Source organism: Seriola aureovittata, chromosome 3 (genome assembly GCF_021018895.1).
Source record: "Seriola aureovittata isolate HTS-2021-v1 ecotype China chromosome 3, ASM2101889v1, whole genome shotgun sequence".
In the NCBI taxonomy this organism is placed as follows: domain Eukaryota; kingdom Metazoa; phylum Chordata; class Actinopteri; order Carangiformes; family Carangidae; genus Seriola; species Seriola aureovittata.
In genome coordinates this window covers 16,852,794-16,873,671 of record NC_079366.1, presented here as the reverse complement: position 1 = coordinate 16,873,671, position 20,878 = coordinate 16,852,794, and the positions used below count along the sequence as shown (strand labels likewise).

At 41.4% G+C, this 20,878-nt stretch overlaps 1 protein-coding gene across 9 annotated transcripts in view; it reads right to left on the bottom strand.

The window, feature by feature from the left end:
• ank2a (ankyrin 2a, neuronal) overlaps positions 1-20,878 on the bottom strand; it is a 76,183-nt gene that overhangs the window by 13,953 nt on the left and 41,352 nt on the right. For 6 of the 9 annotated variants that reach the window (XM_056372900.1, XM_056372903.1, XM_056372901.1 and 3 more), the window contains 9 exons: positions 19,737-19,862; positions 19,512-19,634; positions 19,378-19,410; positions 19,259-19,280; positions 7,887-7,964; positions 7,504-7,635; positions 7,035-7,175; positions 6,741-6,951; positions 6,294-6,372 (listed from right to left, as the gene is read on the bottom strand). In XM_056372900.1, coding sequence (XP_056228875.1) covers positions 6,294-6,372; positions 6,741-6,951; positions 7,035-7,175; positions 7,504-7,635; positions 7,887-7,964; positions 19,259-19,280; positions 19,378-19,410; positions 19,512-19,634; positions 19,737-19,862 — 945 coding nt within the window. Of the gene's footprint in view, positions 1-6,293; positions 6,373-6,740; positions 6,952-7,034; positions 7,176-7,503; positions 7,636-7,886; positions 7,965-8,683; positions 17,518-19,258; positions 19,281-19,377; positions 19,411-19,511; positions 19,635-19,736; positions 19,863-20,878 lie in introns of those variants that run through there. The other 3 variants (XM_056372899.1, XM_056372897.1, XM_056372898.1) reach the window with 3 other exon arrangements.

Below are 20,878 nucleotides of genomic sequence, written 5' to 3'. Positions count from 1 at the left end.
GAATGCGGCCTCAACTCGGTGTCCCAATGGTCTGTGGATGTGTCAGTGCACTCTCTATCTGACAGAGGCCAAACAGGTTTGAATTCAAATTGTCTACAGCTCAACAAAGCCTCTGCTGGTTTTTCATGTGTAAGGCCCCGAACAACATCTGCATATGAAAGAGGTCTTCCAGCAGACAGTGGTTGGGATGCAATCACAGTTACTTTTGTGCTTTCAACCTGTGAAGTAAGTGAATCTGGCGAATCTGCTCTGTTGTCATCAAACAGTTCCTCGAGACAAAATGTGGAATACTCAACATCTGACAGTGTTGAAAGAGGTGAAACTGGTCTACTGTCAGAGTGCTCTAAGTAATAGTTACAATGTTGACTCGTCACCTGGCCAAAGGGAATTTGAGGGTACAATGATCGCTGCTCAACCGATGACACAGATTCTGGTGAGGACGCTCTGAAATCTGCTAACCAGTCCTGCAGGTGTGAAAAGTCAAAATCAGAAGATAAAGATTCTGGTGACAACGCTCTGCTACTAAACAACTTCTCAAGTTCAAAGTCGGATAAAACTGACTGTGGGGAGTCCGGCCTTGTCTCCTCAAACAAGGTTTCCAGACACAAATCAGTGCCCTCCCAATCTGAAAATGTTGAATCTGGTGTAAAAGACCTGTGCCCTGAGAAGTCCACATCGTAAGTGATGTGGGGGGATATGAACTGAGGGATAGGTGAGTCAGGAGAGAGGGGACTGAGTTCACTTTGAGACACAGATTCTGGGGAGGATGATCTAAAGTCTTCCAACCAGTTCTGCAGGAGCGAAAAGTCAAAATCAGAAGACACGGATTCTGGTGACAACGCCCTGCTACTAAACAACTTCTCAAGTTCAAAGTCTGATATAACTGACTGTGGGGAGTCTGGTCTGCTCTCGTCAAACAAGGTTTCCAGACACAAATCAGTGCCCTCCCAGTCTGAAATGGTTGATTCTGGTGTAAACGACCTGTGCTCTGCGAAGTCCACATCGTAATCCATGTGAGGGGATCTGAACTGAGGGACAGGCGAGTCGGGAGAGAGGGGTCTGAGTTCACTTTGCGACACCACAGAGTCGGGAGAATGCGGCCTCAACTCGGTGTCCCAATGGTCTGTGGATGTGTCAGTGCACTCTCTATCTGACAGAGGCCAAACAGGTTTGAATTCAAATTGTCTACAGCTCAACAAAGCCTCTGCTGGTTTTTCATGTGTAAGGCCCCGAACAACATCTGCATATGAAAGAGGTCTTCCAGCAGACAGTGGTTGGGATGCAATCACAGTTACTTTTGTGCTTTTAACCTGTGAAGTAAGTGAATCTGGCGTATCTGCTCTGTTGTCATCAAACAGTTCCTCGAGACAAAATGTGGAATACTCAACATCTGACAGTGTTGAAAGAGGTGAAACTGGTCTACTGTCAGAGTGCTCTAAGTAATAGTTACAATGTTTACTCGTCACCTGGCCAAAGGGAATTTGAGGGTACAATGATCGCTGCTCAACCGATGCCACAGATTCTGGTGAGGACGCTCTGAAATCTGCTAACCAGTCCTGCAGGTGTGAAAAGTCAAAATCAGAAGATAAAGATTCTGGTGACAACGCTCTGCTACTAAACAACTTCTCAAGTTCAAAGTCGGATAAAACTGACTGTGGGGAGTCCGGCCTTGTCTCCTCAAACAAGGTTTCCAGACACAAATCAGTGCCCTCCCAATCTGAAAATGTTGAATCTGGTGTAAAAGACCTGTGCCCTGAGAAGTCCACATCGTAAGTGATGTGGGGGGATCTGAACTGAGGGACAGGTGAGTCAGGAGAGAGGGGCCTGAGTTCACTTTGAGACACAGATTCTGGGGAGGATGATCTAAAGTCTTCCAACCAGTTCTGCAGGAGCGAAAAGTCAAAATCAGAAGACACGGATTCTGGTGACAACGCCCTGCTACTAAACAACTTCTCAATTTCAAAGTCTGAGATAACTGACTGTGGGGAGTTTGGCCTGCTCTCATCAAACAAGGTTTCCACACACAAATCAGTGCCCTCCCAGTCTGAAATGGTTGATTCTGGTGTAAACGACCTGTGCTCTGCGAAGTCCACATCGTAATCCATGTGAGGGGATCTGAACTGAGGGACAGGTGAGTCGGGAGAGAGGGGTCTGAGTTCAATGTGCGACACCACAGAATCGGGAGAATGCGGCCTCAACTCGGTGTCCCAATGGTCTGTGGATGTGTCAGTGCACTCTCTATCTGACAGAGGCCAAACAGGTGTGAATTCAAATTGTCTACAGCTCAACAAAGCCTCTGCTGGTTTTTCATGTGTAAGGCCCCGAACAACATCTGCATATGAAAGAGGTCTTCCAGCAGACAGTGGTTGGGATGCAATCACAGTTACTTTTGTGCTTTCAACCTGTGAAGTAAGTGAATCTGGCGAATCTGCTCTGTTGTCATCAAACAGTTCCTCGAGACAAAATGTGGAATACTCAACATCTGACAGTGTTGAAAGAGGTGAAATTGGTCTACTGTCAGAGTGCTCTAAGTAATAGTTACAATGTTGACTCGTCACCTGGCCAAAGGGAATTTGAGGGTACAATACTCGCTGCTCAACCGATGCCACAGATTCTGGTGAGGACGCTCTGAAATCTGCTAACCAGTCCTGCAGGTGTGAAAAGTCAAAATCAGAATATACAGATTCTGGTGACAACGCCCTGCTACTAAACAACTTCTCAAGTTCAAAGTCGGATAAAACTGACTGTGGGGAGTCCGGCCTTGTCTCGTCAAACAAGGTTTCCAGACACAAATCAGTGCCCTCCCAATCTGAAAATGTTGAATCTGGTGTAAATGACCTGTGCCCTGAGAAGTCCACATCGTAAGTGATGTGGGGGGATCTGAACTGGGGGACAGGTGAGTCAGGAGAGAGGGGCATTAGTTCACTTTGAGACACAGATTCTGGGGAGGATGATCTAAAGTCTTCCAACCAGTTCTGCAGGAGCGAAAAGTCAAAATCAGAAGACACGGATTCTGGTGACAACGCCCTGCTACTAAACAACTTCTCAAGTTCAAAGTCTGATATAACTGACTGTGGGGAGTCTGGCCTGCTCTCATCAAATAAGGTTTCCAGACACAAATCAGTGCCCTCCCAGTCTGAAATGGTTGATTCTGGTGTAAACGACCTGTGCTCTGAGAAGTCCACATCGTAAGCCATGTGGGGGGATCTGAACTGAGGGACAGGTGAGTCAGGAGAGAGGGGTCTGAGTTCACTTTGCGACACCACAGAGTCGGGAGAATGCGGCCTCAACTCGGTGTCCCAATGGTCTGTGGATGTGTCAGTGCACTCTCTATCTGACAGAGGCCAAACAGGTTTGAATTCAAATTGTCTACAGCTCAACAAAGCCTCTGCTGGTTTTTCATGTGTAAGGCCCCGAACAACATCTGCATATGAAAGAGGTCTTCCAGCAGACAGTGGTTGGGATGCGTTCACACTTACTTTTGCGCCTTCAACCCATGAAGTAAGTGAATCTGGCGAAACTGCTCTTTTATCATCAAACAATTCCTCGTGACCAAATGTGGAATACTGGTATACTGGTCTACTGTCAGAGTGCTCTAAGTAGTAGTTACAATGTTGCCTCTTCACCTGGCCAAATGGAATTTGAGGATCCAAGGGTCTCTGGTTAACTGACTCCACTGATTCTGGTGAGGACGCTTTCAAGTCTGTGAATAATACTAATATTGGAGAATCCCCTTTGGTTTCATGAAATGTTTTTTCAAGGCATAAATCATCATATGTTCCTGTAAACATGCTTGATATATTGGACTGTGGACTTAATTTTGTCTTGCCATCTTCAAAGATATCATTTGATATTGGATTCATTTTATTTGGAATCTCCAAAATGTATTTAGGCCTTTCAACAAACTTGAATATAATTGCTTTGGATAATGATTCGTTTTCGAACACATGGCAGGGTTGCAGAGATTGTTCCTGGTATTTATGATATGAGCAAGACTTTCTTACTGGTGATTCTTTTCCCCCATCCATATTTTGGGACTCTCTCAATTCATTGTCGTCCGAGGTTTTTTGTTCAATGTCTGTTACATCATCATTTGACTGATTTGGTGAAGGTAGAGATTCAAGAGATTGTGGCTTCAATTTAGAAAACCAGTAATCAAGAAAAGATTCACTACTTTCCCCCTCTTTTCTTGGGGTTTCAGTTGACAGTGGTGCAACTTGAAAGGACTCTTTGTTTTTACTTGAACCGCTTGAATCTTCATTCTGGATACTTTTGACATGTGAATGTGTAAGACACATTGCATCTGAAACAGCAAACAGTGGTGCATTTTCTTCATTTGTGGCACCTTTTTCATCCCACCATTCATTAAGAGGTGATGAAAGAACATTCATAGAATAGTCCATATAGTCAAATGGGAGATAACTTGATTTGAGAGATTCCTGAGTGACAGGAGGATTATGATTTGAAGCTACAAATTCTGGTGTCAAGGGCCTACTCTGAGCCATTCCCTCACTGCAGACTATTTTGTACGGAGTTGACAGTGGTGGTGAAGTCAGACTTCCTCCTGAATATTCTAAATAATAATCACAATATTGACACAAAAGTTGAGCACGGACAGTTTCTGAGAGCAAGAGTTCAAGGAAAGAAAAACTGCACTGAGAAGTCTGAGATTCTGGGGTAGACGGTCGACAATCCTTTTCTGAAGATCCATATCCATGAATAGATATAATTGGGTCAGGTGAACATGCTCTTTCATCAGGAGTAACATCTACATGAAAAATTTCATCATACTCAATATTTGATGTCCCAGGTGAGAATGCTCTTAACTCTCCCTTTATCTGTGCACCTTCAGTCATAAGTTGATTATATTTAGGTAACTGAGAGTCAGCAGATAATGGCCTATATTTATTCCAAGACTCAAGGGACTCAGAACAAAAGGAGTGTGGAATTGCAGCAGAGGAAAAATCTTTCGAACCACACAGTGGTTTGCGTTTATCTGCATGTGACTGATGGGCTGTTAAAATATTTTCAGTGAAATTAATTCTAATTTCAGGTGAACTACACGCATCAGACCTTGGAGACAGTGCCCGGCTGTCATCCCATATAGTGGAAAAGTCTGCAAATAAGACCCTTCTTTCCCCCCGAGGAGAGTCAGGTGACATTGCCCTATAATCATTGATTGACATGACAGATTCTGGGGATGACAATCTATTTATGGAGTCATTTAATATCCATGCCTCTGCCGGGTGGAGATCCCTTTCATTAACAGGTGAAAATGAACTACACTGTCTCTCAGATGCTACAGAATCAGGGGTCAAAGGCCTATACTCTCTAAAAGTTAAAGGTAATGCCACATCTTGCTCAGGTGATTGTGGCGTGAAACTGGTGATAGGCAGGAAAAGGCTGGAAGAGGCAATCTTTTGCTCAGTGATGTAGGATGACTTTTCACTGACTATGACATGGTCATTCTCTGAACTAACAGAACACCAAGTATGGTACCTATCAGTTGAGTCACAAGCCATGTGAGCAGGGTCAGTTATTGTCTGACTTGGTGCCAATATGGTCTTTGGTACCCTCACTTTGAATGGTTTCACCATGCTGTACTTAGCTGTTGTGATTGACTGGACAGCATCACTATCATCAATGAAGGGCATGTAATCTGGATACCCATCACTGCGTGTTTGAGGTTTCGTGGTTTCTTCCTTGCTCGACTTGAAGAGTTGGAAGCTCGGGTCCATACATGAAACCTGTGGGATCTTGTCATGACCATACGGTACTCTGAAGAATTGGGCTGTGACCTCATCATACTTCTGAGACAGCCTGCTTTTTTGAGCTACATCTGTGTCTGTGTCATCTTCAGTCATGGCCAGAGTTGCTTGATGGTCCTCTGGTGGCAATGCTAACAGGCTAGGGTCAGAGATACTTTTGACAATGGTTTTAGCTGTATCTGTATCGCCAAGATGTATTGCATAGCTAAACTCATTATAAAGTTCACTGAAGTCCGTCTCAGCGTGGTCGGACTCTGATAGGCTCAGACTAAAGTCTCTGACAAATATAGATGATGATAACTTCAGAATTTCAGGTGACTGCCCTTGCCCATCTTCACAATCACACTGCTTCAATGGTAAGGTTTGGCTGCAGTCATCTTTGACTTGGTACTGAGTGCCACCTTGGAAAGGCCTGCCGAAATGAACTTCAACACTGCAGCTTTTCTGGTCTTTCACTTTGGAGTCATAAGCCTTAATTGTTTGGCTTCCCAATACTGCTTCTTTTGAAGTGGGAAGCGTACTTACTTGCTCATCTGAGTTGTCGTAACATGTAGGTTCAGGTGTAATTATATCCTCAGAGGTCCACAGGTTAGGGTTCAATTCACTGTAACACAAAAAAAGGGCTAGGTCACAAAATAATACTTTGCATGAATGTGATTAAATCAAGGCCCTAATCTAAAAAAGACAAAAGGGGAACATCCTTTATTTGTTATTATTTGTGATGCAAGTAACTGCACCATCTACGTTCTATGTAAGCATCAGCATGTGGCATAGTTTTATTTCCTACCATCGACATGCTGGGAAATATTGACCTCCGGAAAGACAGCAGTTTTGATTACTTTATGTCTTTCTGCCTATATGGCATGGCTGGTGTGTGCTATGGATGTCAAATGAAGTGAGACAAATAATGTGACACCACATTACACTGTTGTGTCTTGCAGATTCAGGTATCATTACAAATGAATTATTTACTGTGGGATCTCGAGCTCCTCCAATAGGTCACCATGCATGCTTTCTGAGTGGGTATGTCCAACAGGCTCTGCCCAGGAAGGAATATCCAGTAGGGAAGCAACTGAGAGGTCCTCCTCAGAAACAGCTGGGGGTGGTCTGCGATCTGACTCCACCTTTCTCACGACTCTGGGGCTGTCTGCATCCTCTTGCACTGAAGATAGGGCTACTGACACTGAAAAATACACATGTGATGAATAACAATGCAAGAAAAAACAAATAGAAATTGCTGAATTGAGTGTTTAGAAGTGTTGCTACCTTCACTATGATCCAGTGTCTTCTCTATCTCTGCATAGGTTCTAGATGTTTGCTCTTGAACTGACTTGTTCATCTGGGTTTCAATGAGATGGACGATGTCCATGCGGTTGATTTTGGTTAGTCTCTTAATCAGACAATCCTCTGTGGAAGGATTTATCAATCATTAATAGACAGTAGGCATTCAATGAACACAATAAAGAAATTATTTAAAAATTGGAAATGTAATATTACACTGATCTACAGCATGAATATACTGTAGGTCTCAACTGATAGGTTCAAAACCAAAGACAAAATACATTCATTTAACAGGGTGTTCTCAAACAATTGCTCTCAGTGCATCAAAGTAAAAAGCTAATAGTGCCTTCAGTATCTTCAAACAAATACGCAATGTTTACAGGATTTGAAGTACTGCACTGACAAATATTAGTGAAATGTAAATTGAAATCTATTTGACTAAAATGGCATTTACCTGTGGCGTGTTTACCTTCCCGCTCAACCCAGCGCTGCAGCAATGCATGGCTCTGCTCTTGGAGGGAATTAGGATTCTCTGTTCTCAATAATTGGATATCATCCTCACTGAATTCCAGTTCTCTTGCCAGCTCTATAGGGTGATAAATAACAAAACAATGGATGAAAATGTAAAAAATCCAGAATCACATTTTTTTGTGTTTTGCTGCTAGAACATGGATAGTCTTTTATAGCATTTTCAGCTATTCCCACAGTTCTGCTTACAAATATATCAGTTTGAAATTAAATAAAATGCACCACATATTGCTTTTCCCAAAAATCTGAATTAAATATTTTGAAATTTAAATTTAAAAAAGAAAATAATTATATCACTTGACAGCTTACCAGTCCAGCTGAAGCCAAGAAGATCTGCAATGATAGCCAATGTCTCCTCTTTCCTGTCAGCATCATCCTGCCAATCCACTAAAATATGCCACCAAAGCCAAACATTAAATTTTCATGTCATGGTCTGCAGTTCAAGGTATAAATTATATCTCAAAGTAAAACTTTTATCACATTGCAGGTACCAGTAATGTACAATAGTGTAGATGTATAATATAATTTCCTGAGGACACTATGTTATGGCCTGTAATACTCTGAAATTAATTGTGGATCTGTGATGGTGACATGGATGATAACATAAATATTGGATTTGTCACTCTTCGCAGGAACTGGCTTGTTTATGAACTATGATTATTTGGTCATAATTAGCACATCAATTCTTTAATCATTAGTGTAAGCAATGGCATTAATGTGCTTATTAAGCAAGGTGCAAGCTAACATTAGTAATGCTGTATTAGTTGTGGAAGTCTGCAGCAAAATTGTTAAAGCTACTACATCTTCAACCAACATGGCCAATCTTGAGATTGCATATACACAAACACAGATGGAAAAGTAACTTACCAATACACAAAACACACACGCGTGTACACACACTTACACAAACACACACACACACACACATACACATACAAAAAAAATACAGACAAGAAAACACAATGAAAGATGGAACAAGACAAATCACAACACATGAAAACTACACAAAATGACTAATGGTGACATTGTGTTCTTAAGAAGAGGAGTAAGGGTCTTGCAGCCGAGAAGAGATAGAAAAGCAAAAGCCCATGGAGGTATGGCCATACCTGACGTACATTTTGGAGTATGGTCATCGGTGATTCTCTGCATCTGAGTTTCCACCATGTCATCCCAGGTAGGCCTTGTTTCAAATACATCCTCTTTCCTAGAAGATGGTTGCACACCTGGCAACGGATTGCCATCAGAGTCGGAACTGTGCGATGCTGGGATCTCATATTTGAAAATAACAGAATCTGGACTCCTGTGACTAGCACTGCTTATATCATCAGTATCCAAAGAAGACCTAACAGACGTTTCTGTAGTCTTGGAAATGTGGATTTCTTTCTTTTGGGGAGAGGAGGAAGAGATGCTGTGAGCTAGAGGTTTCTGCTGCATCATGACAGGAAGTTTGGAGGGGGCGAATTTGGATTTATGAGTGGATTGACTACTGTCAGAGTAACTCCTTCTGTCTTTTTTAGAGGCTTTACTTGTGTCACTATCGGCCTCAGATCTAGTCCTACGATCCAAGGCTGAGCTTTTTTCTGCTTTTCTTTGAACGTGATCAAGCTCGAATGTCGGTGAGTCTTTCAAGATTATTTCAGATTTGAAATGGCAAGTCTTTTTTATTGTGCCGCTTGGTTTGATTGCCAAAGGTGGGGGTGAATCCTGATGATATGCTGGGATGCCACCCTGTGCAGCTGGAAGACACATCTCTATGACTGAGCACTGGTCTTCTTCATCTTCCTCCTCATCATCATCATCATCATTAGAGGAGTCTGGGGAATCGTGGCTCTGCTCTGAGTACACTGCATGGCCAACTGTGGATGTGTCTGATTGAAGGTCAGCTATGGTAGAGTCTAGATAGCCCAGACCAAGGCTTTCAAGGGTTCCAACCTCACCTTGAACATTGGTTAGTCTCTCCAAAGCATTGGGGGAACCAAGGTGAACCTCTATGGAGCTGCCAAGATCAGTTTCAGAAAGTGGCTTTTCACTCTCTGACTTTTTACTTGAGGGTGTCATGAGAGTTCTGGGTTTAGGTGTAGGAATTTCATCACTGGCGCCCTGAGTCAGGGATGATTTTGGGATCTCTTGCAGGGTTGTGTCAGTAATAGAATCACTATTATCTAAAGTTACAGATATTCTGACTGACTGACCTTCCCCAGTCTCCTCTGGCACAACTTCATCCACTGGATGTTCCCCCATGTGAGGAAGTGCATATCCTTCCTCTTCTTCATCAAAGCTTCTTCTTGTCATGTCAATAGCTCCCCCTCTGGTCATTTCAAACAGCTTCCCCTCTTGAAACTGAAACGGATCAGGGCTTGTCTCGTCACCTGGAATTCGAACAGGTGTTTTATGAGGTGTTTGTATGTCCTCTGCAGGAAAAAGATTAATCTGTTTCTCAGCCTCAACCTGTGCATCGAAGGCTACATCGTCACCCTCACAACCTGGGAAAACATATTCTAGTTCTTTAGCACACACCATAGTCGGAGGTCTGCTGACAAAATCTGAATCATCTCTCGGTGGTAACTTCACTTCGTCTTCCTCTGGATGGTGCTCATCTGTCACCCCGGCTGAAAAATGTGTGTCACTGAGTGAGGCTTGGTCACCCTCTATGGCATCTTCATCTTTGTGTATTTGAACTTCTCTTTCTGCTAACAGTGGCACAGGCTCCTCACTTCCTGGATCAGGCTCCTCTCTCTGAGTTGCAGTTAAACACAATGAACTATCAGTTGATCCAGTAGTTTTTAGTTGTGACTGAATTTCTACCTGCTCTGTAATGCTCAAGGTAATATCTGTTGTCTCAATAAGTGTGTGAGTGTCTTGTGTCACACATTGTTCAGAGATTTCGTCTAGTGTATCCTGTGAGGAAGAGTGTGTAACTGGGCCAAATGTTAGATTGAGCTCGTCGTCTTTGTGATCACCTGTCTCTAAAGATGCATCTCTCTTCATTTTAGCCTCCTGTTCCATCACCTCAAATGTTTTGATCTTTGCAGCCATTTTAAACATCTCCTCTTCTGGGGTGAATTGTTTATGAATTATATCATCCCCACTTTCATCTGTGTCGAGAGAGTCTTGCCTTATGAGCATGTGAAGATTCTCACTATCACAAATTTTGGGGTCGGAGGACATGTTGCCATCAGTTACTGCCATTGCTGAGTTGGAATATTTGTCTTCTTCAATTTCACTTTCTCTTTGGATATTCTCACCAGTGTTTTCTTGCTCATGTTGCTCACTTTCATCCCTGTAAACATCTTTGTCATAAGCAAAACACGCTTTGAGCTGGGATGCATAGTCTTCATACACAGCTGTCTTGGTCGGCATCTGAGGTTCTGAGTCCTTCGATTTAGTGGGACTTCCCTCAAGAGAGTCTGGACATGGGGATTCTCCGATAGGGCTTGGTTCAATTGAATCAGGGGATTTTTTTGAAGATCTATCCTCCATGAGAGGACTGGCCTCCAGTGAATCCTGATGACATGGTTCTTTAGCTGGGTCATCAAAAACCACAGTGTTTAGGTTCTCCAAATCAGTCGGACGTCGTGGTGTGTTAAAACTACTTGGTAGTTGTGAAAATGTGTATGTTTCGAGAACTGAATGAGCAGGAACTACACTCACATCTTTATGGTCATTGTTCCAGTCTTCACTTATTGCATATGACTTTGTAAGGTCCACCATCCCTTCAGTAGAGTCATTAAAATGTGACCCTGCACTTGAGAGACGTGAGAGTTTAGCCTCACCCTCCTCAGATAAGAAACTCTTTGGGCCTTCATCTTCATGGTAACATGCCTGCCACTCACTTTCCAAAACCTCCTTTTCATTTATGTCCACAATGTCTACATTTGTATCTTCTGGTGACATCATGTTATGTTCAGGAGAGATTTTTGTTGTTAGTATAACTTGTTTGTAGCTCTCATGGACTAGGTCCTCTTCAGGGTGACATTGTATTGTCACTGGCCTTTCCTTGAGATATTGATCTAAGTTGCTACTGAGAAGTGACAACATGCCTGACATATCCTTCTCAGTTGAACACTGTTGGTGTGTCCTTTTCTGGATACAGACTTCTTGGAATGGTGTCTCCAATACAGAACTCGGTGTCAGTTCTTGGACCTCAACCACATCAGTCTGCATCTGTTCATAGGTCTCTCCACCTATCTCATCCTCCACATTAATACCAGCTACTATTTGTGTTTTTTCACATACTGTTATCGTTTGCTCCTCACTAGAGGATTTTCGTACTTTAGTGAGAATAACTTCATCAAATTTCTCCTGGATAACATCCTCCTCTGGAGACCTAGTTTTTACTGGCCTGTCCTTTAGATACTGGTCCAAGTCACTATTCAGCAGTGACATCATGCCTGACATCTCCTTTACTTTTGTAGATCGTTGGTATGAAGTCTTTTTCTCTACCCATTCCTCCTTCATTGGTAGTTCTTCAGTCAAATTTGAGTGGGTTTCTTTAAGTTCACACACCACTTCATCAAATTTCTCCTGGATAACATCCTCCTCTGGAGACCTAGTTTTTACTGGCCTGTCCTTTAGATACTGGTCCAAGTCACTATTCAGCAGTGACATCATGCCTGACATCTCCTTTACTTTTGTAGATCGTTGGTATGAAGTCTTTTTCTCTACCCATTCCTCCTTCATTGGTAGTTCTTCAGTCAAATTTGAGTGGGTTACTTTAAGTTCACACACCACTTCTTCACCTCCCCTTGTGACTGTATGTTTGAATCCAGCACAATCTGTTTCTTCTGCTGTGTTATCCAGTGTCACTCCTTTATTTTCATCAGTGAAAGATGGTAAAATTTCAAATTTCTCCTGCACATTATCCTCTTCTATTGGTCGATCAGCCACAGGCCTAGGCTCTTGATACTCATCCAAGTCACTGTTTATGACTGAAAACATCTCTGATGAATCTTTTACTTGGTTAGATGCTTTGTGTTCGTCCTTCAATTCTTCAGCTCCCCTTGTAATTGAATGTTCTGCCATTGTTACATGATCTATTGGTTTTGTTGTTCCATCCATTATTGCTCCTTTATTTTCATGAGTGACAACTGTGAGAGTTTCTTTATCTTTGTCTTTTATTAAAATGACTTGTTCAAATTTCTCCTGCACAATATCCTCTTCTGGTGGCTGGCTTACAACAGGCCTATCTTGAACATACTGATCCAAGTCACTGCTCAATAAGGATAACATCCCTGACATATCTTTTACTGTCTTGGATTCCTGTCTGGATGTTTTCTTCTCAGTGTGTACTTCTTTAAGTTGTGACTCCTCATTTTTGACATCTAGTACTTCAGTGTCAGTTTGTGTTAAAGATGTTTTGCCTCCATGAGTAATTGTTGTATTGTCCTTCCATGACTCATGAATTTTCTCCTCCTGTGAAGGTATGGTGTACTTTTCGCCTCTTTTAGCAGAGTAAGTAAGCGTTTCATTGGTCATTTGACGGGTCAATGTGAGTCCTTCATAATTCTCGCTGTCTCCTGAGCTGGAATGAGGGGTCCTAATAGCAACACTAGTGTCTGAGGAATCAGTCAAGCCTTCATGCTTGGAACTCTCAGGACTTAGATCATCATCTCTCATTTGATTCTCCATAAGAGAAAAACCTTTCCCAAAATAGCTTTGTATACGGGGACTCGAAAAGGATGCTAGATTCATATCAGAATCATCACCGAGGGTCTCCCTCTCAGGTGGCTCCAACTGATAGCTCACGTCTGCAGCTGTTGATGTCTGCTTGAACAGCTGGTACTCAGGACTTTCTTCCAACTCAGCCTTGATGTCAGCACTGAAGTCCTCAGAAGGTCTGCGATCAGGGCTTATCTGTATGTCTTCAGATAAACTCCTACCAGTGCTTATGAGTGGTTCCTTTAATTGCATCGTGTATAGGCCGTTCCCTGAGAATGCTTGCTCCTCATTCTGAGGGCTAACACTTCCATCATCAAATTGAATTGTATCAGTTCGCACTCCAAAGTGATCACCATCTGAAATCAAGTGTGATTCCTCAGAGTTATCGCTGATTAAACTAACTGGTTGATCTAAGTCTGTCTTGACATATATGTTGACATCACTCTGTTGATGGAAAATTGTGAGGCTCTGAGTTTGGATTTGTGATTCTGGTTCCTGTGTAGGACTTCGCTCCGGTGTCTGTATCTCTGCAGATTCAGATATCAATGTTGAACTACTAGAAGAAGCCACTGATTCCGGTTCAAGAAGCTCTGCTTTAGTTTCTGAAGAATCTTGCCCAGTCTGGAATGTCTTCATCAGCTCCTTCACAAACACAGTCTCTCTCTGTGGGCTAAGCTTTCCATCATCGTAATGAACTGTATCAACAAATTTTACTGTCTTTTCAAGATAAACACTATCGGACATAAACTGTGTTTCCTCAGAGTTAGCTTTGATTAAGCTTAATGGTTCATCCTCAAGGTCTGTTTTGTCACACTTCTTGAGATCACTTTGTTCATGGAAAATTGTGAGGCTCCGAGTTTGGATTTGTGATTTTGGCTCCTCTGTAGGACTGGACTCAGGTATCTGTCTCTCTTCAGAATCTTTTGATTCAAATATCAGTGTTGAAGCTGCTTTCGGTCCAAAAAGCACCGCTTTAGTGTTTGAAGGATCTTGCCCAGTCTGGAATGTCTTCATCAGCTCCTTCACAGACATAATCTCCTTCTCAGGTGTCTCTTTCTGTGGGCTAACCTTTCCATCCAATTTTACTGTCTTCTTAAAGTAAGCACCATCTGAAATTAAATGTGACTCCTCAGAGTTATCTTTGATGAAACCTCCTGATTGATCCTCTGAGTCTGTTTTGTCACATTCCTTGACATCACTCTGCTGATGGAAAATTGTGAGGCTCTGAGTTTGGATTTGTGATTCTGGTTCCTGTGGATGACTTTGCTCAGGTTTCTGTATCTCCTCAGAGTCTGCTGATTCAGATATCAAAGTTGAAATAGAAGAATCAGCCAATGATTTCGGTTCAAGTATCTCTGCTTTAGTTTCTGAAGAATCTTGCACAGTCTGGAATGTCTTCATCAGCTTCTTCACAGACATAGTCTCCTTCTCAGGTGTCTCTCTCTGTGGGCTAATCCTTCCATCATCGCATTGAACCGTATCAACAAATTTAACTGTCTTCTTAAAGTAAGCACCATCTGAAATTAACTGTGATTCTTCAGAGTTATCTTTGATGAAACCTTCTGATTGATCCTCTGAGTCTGTTTTGTCACATTCCTTGACATCACTTTGCTGATGGAAAATTGTGAGGCTCTGAGTTTGGATTTGTGATTCTGGTCCCTGTGGATGGCTTTGCTCAGGTTTCTGTATCTCCTCAGAGTCTGCTGATTCAGACATCAATGTTGAAATAGAAGAATCAGCCGCTGATTTCGGTTCAAGAATCTCTGCTTTATTTTCTGAAGAATCTTGCCCAGTCTGGAATGTCTTCATCAGCTCCTTCACAGACATAGTCTCCTTCTCAGGTGTCTCTCTCTGTGGGCTAACCTTTCCATCATCGCGTTGAAACATATCAACAAATTTTACTGTCTTTTTAAAGTAAGCACCATCTGAAATTAACTGTGATTCTTCAGAGTTATCTTTGATTAAACCTGCTGGTTTATCCTCAAAGTTTGTTCTGTCACATTCCTTGACATCACTCTGTTGATGGAAAATTGTGAGGCTCTGAGTTTGGATTTGTGATTCTGGTTCCTGTGGATGACTTTGCTCAGGTTTCTGTATCTCCTCAGCATCTGCTGATTCAGATATCGATGTTGAAATAGAAGAATCAGCCACTGATTTCGGTTCAAGAATCTCTGCTTTAGTTTCTGAAGAATCTTGCCCAGTCTGGAATGTCTTCATCAGCTCCTTCACAGACATAGTCTCCTTCTCAGGTGTCTCTCTCTGTGGGCTAACCTTTCCATCATCGCGTTGAAACGTATCAACAAATTTTACTGTCTTTTTAAAGTAAGCACCATCTGAAATTAACTGTGATTCCTCAGAGTCATCTTTGATTAAACCTGCTGGTTTATCCTCAAAGTCTGTTGTGTCACATTCCTTGACATCACTTTGCTGATGGAAAATTGTGAGGCTCTGAGTTTGGATTTGTGATTCTGGTTCCTGTGGATGACTTTGCTCAGGTTTCTGTATCTCCTCAGCATCTGCTGATTCAGATATCGATGTTGAAATAGAAGAATCAGCCAATGATTTCGGTTCAAGAATCTCTGCTTTAGTTTCTGAAGAATCTTGCCCAGTCTGGAATGTCTTCATCAGCTCCTTCACAGACATAGTCTCCTTCTCAGGTGTCTCTCTCTGTGGGCTAACCTTTCCATTATCGTGTTGAAACGTATCAACAAATTTTACTGTCTTTTTAAAGTAAGCACCATCTGAAATTAACTGTGATTCTTCAGAGTTAACTTTGATTAAACCTGCTGGTTTATCTTCAAAGTTTGTTCTGTCACATTCCTTGACATCACTCTGTTGATGGAAAATTGTGAGGCTCTGAGTTTGGATTTGTGATTCTGGTTCCTGTGGAAGATTTTGCTCAGGTTTCTGTATCTCCTCAGAGTCTGCTGATTCAGATATCAATGTTGAAATACAAGCAGAAGCCACTGATATCGGTTCAAGAATCTCTGCTTTATTTTCTGAAGAATCTTGCCCAGTCTGGAATGTCTTCATCAGCTTCTTCACAGACAAAGTCTCCTTCTCAGGTGTCTCTCTCCGTGGGCTAACCTTTCCATCATCGCGTTGAACTGTATCAACAAATTCAACTGTCTTCTTAAAGTAAGCACCATCTGAAATTAACTGTGACTCCTCAGAGTTATCTTTCATTAAACTTGCTGCTTCATCCTCAAAGTCTGTTTTGTCACATTCTTTGAAATCACTCTGTTGATGGACAATTGTGAGGCTCTGAGTTTGGATTTGTGATTTTGGCTCCTGCGTAGGATGTTGAAATGTTGAAATACTAGAAGAATCCATGGCTTTGTGTTCAAACAGCCCAAATTTACTTTTTGATGGGTCCTGCCCAGTCTGGAATGCTTTCATGAGCTCCTTAACAGACATAGTCTCCTCTAATCTTTCTGTCTGAGATCTGGGAGATTCAGGGGACTTGGGAACTTTGGGAAGTTCTGGCATGTCTTTGTCCGTCATCTTTGTGGTGATAGAAGATTTTGCCTCATGTATTAGAACTTGATTATTTTTTTGCACCTCATCCTCTTCAACTTTGTTCTGTAAAGCTTTAACTCTGTCTTTTATAGATCCTATAGGTGTTTCAACCACTAAAGGAGAAGCTGGGGGATCGATAACTGTGGTGGGTACAAGGCCACTCTCCTTAAGAACAACATCACCATCTAAAGACTCCTCAGAGCTCATCCTTTCCAGCTCTCCCTCAGAGCTGCTACATCTAGAACGTTCTCTGTCTCTAAGTTTCTTCCTAATAGGTTTCTTGATATCTGGGGGACGCCGTTTGCCATCACGCTTTACAACAACCTGTTCAAATCTATCTTGGACAAGATCTTCTTGAGAACCACTCATCATTACAGGGCTTTGTTCAAAGTATTCTTCTATGTCCATACTGAGGTGTGAGACCATGTCTGTCATGTCCCTGGCCTCTGTGGCAGATCTACTTGAAGTCCTCCTCTCGATGCAAATCTCCTGTATGACTGGTTCTTCGACAAGGGAATTCCTCATGTCAGCCTCAGTCTCACAGAGTGAACCCCATTTGTCTTTTTTAGCATCAAATCGTTGCACTTCCTGTTTAGTGATGTTTATTCCATCTCTTTGAGTCTCCCCAAACTTTTCCAGCCTGTCTTTGAACTGCTCCACTATGACCAAATGCTCTTCCAACCCTCTAGCTTCAGCTCCCTCTTCATTCATTTGCTCTACAGTCAAAATGACAGACATTCTGACATCCGACATGTCTGAGAGAAGGTCCGGGCTTGCAAGGGTTGCAGGGTCAAGAGGTTGGTTAGTTCTCAGGGAGAATGTCTCAGTTGATTCAGATTCATCATCTTCAATTAAGAAAATCACAACCAAAAAGGGTAAAGAACATAAGGGACAAATGAAGTGGGGAAGAGAGACATCAGAAAACTATGATCAAGACATTGCCATCAAAAATCCATCTTCAGTTCACAGAGTAAGAAGAAGACTGACAGAGCAGAGGATAACGGAGTCTTGAAAAGAAGACCAAAAAGGAGATGACAAAGTGATCCAGAAGAGTTTGGAGGGGAGTAGAGCAGCAACAGCATAAGCAAAGCCAGGAGGAGTAACAAAACAGGTAGAGTATGGGCAGGAATAATGTTCATCTAATTTGTTTGACTGCATATTCAGAAATTTAACACAAAACTGAACCAGAAACGAACAGAGAAACTTACACATGGAACAAAGGGACAGGAAGGTAATAGATAACAGACAAACAAAAATTCTCAAGATTGTTGCTGACATGAGGAGTCATGTCTGCCTACAAATTAAAGTATTAAAACAAAGAAAATATAATAAACTTTGAATACAAAATTAATAGGGATTTTAGTAAGAAGAGGTGTAATTAGTAATCAGGTTACTGTCACTGGATTTTGTGTGTGTTTTAAACTTTTGAAAATTACTTACTTCCTTCATTTAACTTTGAAAAATTATATCATATATTATAGTAAAATACTAAAAATGGGCACATTTTATGTTTGATGAAGTGACTGTGGTATCAAAAATCATTGCAAGTTAAAACTTTATTTAATTTTATTATATAGTTCATTTACTTGTTTTGTGACCTTTATTAGATCACATACAAAAAATGAGGTGGTGTAAATTGATGTAAAGTAGAATTGGATTTGATTAATAGTACAACTCAATGAATGAAAGCAACTTAAGAGAAGTGGTAAATGAAGAAGAAATGTGTAAAAATAGCAGTAGCCAAAATCACACAAAATGAAGATAACATAATGATGATGAAAATGTACACACCTAAGCAAAGAACAAACAACACCATGTTGTTTGTCAATTACTTCTGTATGAAAAGAATGAAGTTTTTCAGCATGCAACTGGTAAAACTGTTATGAAATGTAATCTGGGAGAATAATAATTGGTCAAAATGAATACTTCTTATATATCATGACCACAAACCATAAATCTTCTTAAGGTAAAATGAAATTTTAACACAAATAGATTGAAAATCAAAGCGATTCTGAGTGCATTTGGATAAAAAGTATTAATTTGACCTTCATTTATGATTCATAAAAAACACAAAAGTTCATAGCAATTAGAGAAAATGAAAATGTTAAGGGTGGGAGAAAGTCAGTGGGGTTTGGAGTGAGGGGAATGTGGAGTACATCAGCCATAGCACAGCTGCCAGTAACAAACACGTAACTATACAGTGTTAGTAGAGCAAAATAAGAGAGCAAGGTCAATCCAAACAGAAAGCAACATACATCAGTCAGTGCATCTCTTTGCACATAACATTTTTCATATTTCTGCCCTTTACAACCTTTATTACCAGTAAATTTTGTGTTTCATGTCCAATTTAGACTGTTATTATTGAGTAATATATAATTGCATACAAACTATACACTGGTACCCTCACTACCAACACTGACCATTGGAAATGTAAAATGTCTGAAATGCATGGACCTATATCATGCAATTATTTGATCTATTTCAAACAACAGAGTTCAGCTTACATTTCTTGTCACTCTTCTCACTCTGTAGAAAGAAGATCACAAAGGTATCGTTAGCTTCAACCTAAGTATGATATTACTGTTTCTTTGTTCTACTATTGTATGAAGTGAACTTTATTTACCTCATCATCTGCATCTTGGTCTGAATCAGACTCCTAGAGAGAAGAATGCAAATGAGGGAAAGCAAACACTGTAGTTACTGGAAGAAATAATATATTACAGTTACATACACAAACTTAATTATTTTCAAACTAACCTTTGAGTATGTTGGGAGGGTGATGTTAAGGTTGCAGATTGCATTGTGGTTAAGAGTACGGTATGTCCGTGGTTCCTTTGTGAACGACAGGCGACCACATGGCTCCTGTGCTGTGTCTCTTATCTGTACATCAGTGAAACAACAATGCAGCCCATTATTACATTTCTGAACCACTGAGTAAATCTTTAGTATTTTGAGACATTTTTATCCAGTGGGTAGTCATACTTTGATGAAGAGGGCCAGTCTGTTCTCTTTGAAGGCAAAGAAGCTGAACATGTGGTGCTGTCCACTCTTGGTAAGAGGCACCAGGTTTCCAAAGCAGTCAGCAAATATAGGTTTTCCCTCCAGCACCTGCATGTGGATTGACAGTTGTCTTCATGATTCAAACAAACCTTTAATGTCTATTTGAAAAGAGTATTGTGGTTTTTAAAGACTTGAGCTGTATGAATTACAACCAGACTCTCTCCTTATATCCTTCTTTCTGTCCATATCAGACCAGACTTGAAGGTGCTTTTGATGGTATATAAGGTTCTAAATGGACTTGCTCCTTCATACCTCTCTGATCTGCTTAAACCTTATACTCCATTTCGTGCTCTCTGTTCCCAGAATTTAGGGCTCCTGTCTGACTTAAAAAGACATCTGCTGGCTGCAGAGTCTCAATAAATCAATAAACGCAGTACAGTATAGTCCAGGTTGTCCTGCCGACGAGATCACTGTGAACTTTCTGAAATTCACTGCATCATTCTAACTGTTTTTCCCTCAAGCACATGAGCGCCCAGGCTGTGTGCCTCCCTCTCTTCCTTCTCCTTCCCGTTACTCTCCGCAGGTCCTCCCGCCGCCAGAGCTGCAGCTGTAGAGTCTGGATCTGCAACTGCAAACCACCTATGGCCCCCATGATCCTGTTTAACACCTGCTGCTAAACCTGCTAAAATTTACTATCATTAAGAATGATAATTATTACTATTACTATTATTACTATATACTATTATTACTATTTTATCAGCAGGAGCACTACAGTTGCCATTACATTACTAATGCTGTTACTGCCGCTACTATCTCTATTAGTAATATTGTTATCATTGCACATTCTTGTTCTTTTCCTCTCTTGCTCTCTATCTCTATCTCACTCTCTCTCTCTCTCTCTCTCTCTCTCCATCTCTCCAACCCAACCAGTCGAGGCAGATGGCCGCCCACCCTGAGTCCGGTTCTGCTCGAGGTTTCTGCCTCTTAAGAGTATGTTTTTTTCTTGCCACTGTTGCCTAGTGCTTGCTCTTGGTAGGAATTGTTGGGTCTCTGTAAATAATATTATAAAGAGAAGGTCTAGACCTGCTCTATTTGGAAAGTGCCTTGAGATCACTTATGTTGTG